Below are 4,294 nucleotides of genomic sequence, written 5' to 3'. Positions count from 1 at the left end.
TCTTCGTCCCCTTTACAGTCTTCAGCGTCATTATCACAGCACTCAAACACTTCGCTGAGAAGAGAGAAAGAAAAGAAGAGAAAGAGAGAGAAAGAGAAAAAGAGAGATAACTCATGAGGAGACCGTAGTCAGGAGGTCAGTCAAAGGGGGAAAACTCCAAGTCAAAGCGGATGAATTGATACACACACCTTTACACACGCATGCATACATACATATCTACACATACATATATATATGTGCATACATATACAAACACGCACATATATATATATATATATACATGCATAAATACACGCACATATATACATAGAGATATAATGATATATGTATAGCTCTAGATAGTGACACATACATGGAGATACATCTATACATGGATACGGTAGAGCAATGAATGAAAGAGAGAGAGTGCCCATGAATGAAAATGAACGAATGAAACAGCAGAGGGAGAAAGAAAGAAAGAAAGAAGAAAAGGCGAACGCATACGTTCACTTCTATCTCTCTCTTTTCTCCCTTTCTTTACCTGTTGATACAAGCGCACTCTTCATGAAAGAAAAGACATACCCGTCACACAAGCTCTACCAAACCTTCTCAGCTCTCCACACATAAAGACATACCTACCTATCTATCATTAATCTTTCTATCTTCAATCTATCTACCTATTTACCTATCTATCTATAAGTGTATATACAGAGCCTGCTGAGAGGTCCACCCGCGGGGATAGAGACAGCTACAGACACTTGTATGTCTATACATGTCTACAGCCTACAAGTATACAAGTGTCTATACACACAATACAGCCACACGTATATAGATACAGACAGAGGGCATGGCCCTACAGATGAATGCGCGTGGATACTTATGAAGAGAAAGATATGAGAAGAGTGAAGACCTCTTCCATGAACCTTCCTTCGAGACAGTTATATCTCCCAATTTATCGAAGAAGAAGAAAAAGAAAGAGATAAAGAGAATCTGCTTTCTGTGTATTTACACCTATTATGCATGCATGCATGCATGTCTATTTTCTTCTTACCGAAACCCCCATGAGGATTTTCCGTCTCTTCCGCAGCGACCTCGACAACTTCACCTTCGTACACATCCTTTAGTTCTCTTATTCTAACCGAAAAAGAAAGAAAGAAAGAAAGATGAGAGGGAGAGGCCTTGACACTTCCTGTCTCTCTCTGCTTCTACTGCATGCAGTAGACATCTTGAACTTGCAGACATGATAGAGAAATAGATAGATTAAAGATAGATAGATAGATAGAGACAAGATAGCCCTTCTACTAATGCCGTAAAGACACTCCACTCCCTCCCTCCCTAAAAAATCCCTATCTTTCCATACATCGATATCTATATCTATCTTTAATCTATCTTTAATCTATCTATCTATCTTTAATCTATCTATCTATCTATCGTTAATCTATCTATCTATCGTTAATCTATCTATCTATCTATCGTTAATCTATCTATCTATCTATCTTTAATCTATCTATCTATCTATCTATCTTTAATCTATCTTTAATCTATCTATCTATCTTTAATCTATCTATCTATCTTTAATCTATCTATCTATCTATCTTTAATCTATCCACTTATTTAGCTATTTCTAGTCCTATCTATGTATCTACTTAGTTATGCCTCTTTCTTTCTTTCTGTTCCTTTCTTTCTTTCTTTCTTTCTTCCTCTTTTTGGAGGCTTTTCTGTGTAGAGAGAGAGAGTTGATAGAGAAGAGCTCGTGTAGAGAAGCGTTCGTCCTACCTGAGACCTATGGATCTGCGACAGGCCTCGAGGAGAATTTCCGTTTTCTTTACTTCGCTACTATAGACAGAAGAAGAAGGGAGAGGCACGAAGGGAACGTCCGCTCCTAGGCTCGCTGCGATCGCCATGGCTAGGGCAGTTTTGCCGCTCCCTACTGGCCCCGCTAGCAGTAAAGCCTGACCTACCAGGAATACCCAGTCAAACGCAAATGAGAAGAGAAGAAGAAGAAGATGAGAGAGGAAGAGAGTAGGAGAGAGGAGAAGAAGAGAGAAGAGCAAAAGCGAGAGAAAGAAAGAGAGAAAGAAAGAGAGAAAGAAAGAAAGAAAGAGATCCATCACAGCAAAGGCAGGTGAACAGGGGGGAAGGAAGGGAAGACCAAAGAGAGAAAGAAGAAGAAGAAACGACTAGGCAACTCTGAGACAAAGAGATAGATGAAGACGGTAAGTCAAAGGGGCTGCTGGTATTTTCAAAAGAGACTAAAGATAGATAGAGAGACATATACAGGAGATAGGTCAAAATTAGATAGAGAAAGAGAGAGAGATGAGAGATAGACCGAGGCATCAGTAAATACGAAGGATAGACGGAGATAGACTCCAACTTGAAAAGAAGAAGTAGAAGGGATTGAGACAGGTAGATAGAGAGGGTAGGTATAGACATACTACAGTAGCGTCACACACTATGTAAGCAGATACACATATAGATAAAGATCGAGAGAGTTAGAGAGAGAAAGATAGGACAACTAAGTAGATAAGTGGCAAAAAAGGTATCTACCTTTCCTAGAGAGATAGAAAGATACATAGAGAGGTAGATAGTCAGTAAAGATCTCTATACATACACAGAGAGAGAGAGATGCCTACCTAGATCAATCTAGTTTGACTTTCATTCAGCAGTAGATACACTTCACTCAACACACATACATACAGACTCAACAAGACATCTCCTAATCCATAAGAATCCTTCTTAATGCCTATCGCTATGTATCTATCTATCTTTAATCTATCTCTAATCTATTTATCCATAATCTATCTTTAATCTGTCTTTAGTCTATCTTTAATCTCTCTATCTTTGATCTCTCTTTTTTCCTTTCTTCTTTCTTCCCGTTCTGTCTCTGCAGAGTTGTGTTATCTTTAAGTCTTTCTCATCTCCCTCCATTCTGTGCAGATTTCCCTCCCTTTTCACCTGCAAGCTTTTTGGCTTTGACGAGGTCGACAACTAGACCTGCTGCCTCGCGAGCCTGTAGCTGCCCCACCATCCCCCCCCCCGACTTCATAGCCGTGCCGTCTGCATGCAAGCCCAAATTCTTGATGTGACTGTGCGCCGCAAGTCTCTGCTGCTGCTGCAGAGACAAACTCCCTCCGCTACCTGCCTGCACTTTTATACCCGCAGAAGGATCTGCTGCTGCTGAAGAAGAAGAAGGTAAAGAAGAAGAGGGAAGGGCGGTGGGTGGGGGAGGTGACGCAGAGGTCGAAGTGTTGAGACTGTCCTGCATTGTGAAGAAGAAAAGAGAGAAGAAAAAGACGGAGAGAGAAGACAGGGGAAAGGAGAAAAAAGGGGAGACGCTAGGAAGGTGGAAAGCAGAAGAAGAGGAGGGTGAAAGGTTGTCTTAGTGAAAGAGGAAAAAGAAGAAGAAATATGGATGAGTTGGCTTACAAGATAGGAAGAGAGAGAGAAGGAAGATGAGGATGATAGAAGAAGAGGCGAAGGGTGTTTGAGAAAGAGAGAAAGAAAGATAGAGTAATCTAAGGAACAGGGAAGAAAGTCTCTGCTCTTTCCGTGCAAGAAAAGAAGTAAAGGAAAAGAAAGAGGCAAGAAAGAAAAAGGGAGAGAAAGGACAATTGATAGGAAGGGCGTAAGCAGCCGATAAATAAATGAATGAATGAATATCGATCAGAAGAAGAAGAGCGTTAGGAGGTCTCTAGATTTGACAGAGTATTTGGGAGATTCTTTACAATAGATAATTTCTAAAGTGAAAGAATGGCAAGGAAAAATGAAGCAAAAGAGTAAAGATGAAGAAAGAAGAGAGATACACATTTGTTGTTTCGCTTTTTCTTTTTTCTGAAAGTCTTTCGAGTGTCTGTACACCTCGTTATTTTTACCCGCCTGTGTGCATGCATGCATGCACGGCAGGCATGGGAGAGAAGAAAGGGATTGATACGCCAGTCTTTCCTTAAAATTGACCCGAAGACTTTCTTTTTCTTCTTTCTAAGGCCAGGTGTCTAGGCAGATCGACAGATGAATGGAGATCCAAAGAGTTCTTTCGGACAGGCTGCAGGATTAAAGAAGAAGACATGCATCGATGCTTGAAAAAGAGAGAGGATCGGAATGTCTCCCAGGAGTAGTAGTATCGAAGCCCCGCAAGCAAGGAAGCAAACAAGATCTTTCTTCCTTTACTCAGCATCCTCTCTCAAGAAAGCACTCTCCCCCTGATAGAGAGACTTAAGAGGATAGAGAGATAGATTACAGATAGAAAGGTAGATAGACAGGGAGACTGTAGATACATGGATAGAAATGTAGACAGATACATAGATTAAGGATATAG

At 40.6% G+C, this 4,294-nt stretch overlaps 1 protein-coding gene across 1 annotated transcript; it reads right to left on the bottom strand.

The window, feature by feature from the left end:
- Position 1: 1 nt before the first annotated feature.
- Positions 2 to 3,789, bottom strand: CSUI_005919 (family 1; the record flags this gene model as incomplete). Its single annotated transcript, XM_068066085.1, has 4 exons — positions 2,935 to 3,789; positions 1,756 to 1,936; positions 1,031 to 1,113; positions 2 to 54 (listed from the first exon to the last, which is right to left on the bottom strand). Coding segments are annotated over exons 1-4 (627 nt in total), but the record flags the coding sequence as incomplete, so codon positions are not given.
- Between the last annotated feature and the right edge of the window lie 505 nt (positions 3,790 to 4,294).

Source organism: Cystoisospora suis, assembly GCF_002600585.1.
Source record: "Cystoisospora suis strain Wien I chromosome Unknown contig_2930, whole genome shotgun sequence".
Lineage (NCBI taxonomy): Eukaryota > Apicomplexa > Conoidasida > Eucoccidiorida > Sarcocystidae > Cystoisospora > Cystoisospora suis.
Note: the sequence above shows the minus strand (reverse complement) of the source record. Positions and strands in the feature narration are given on the sequence as shown.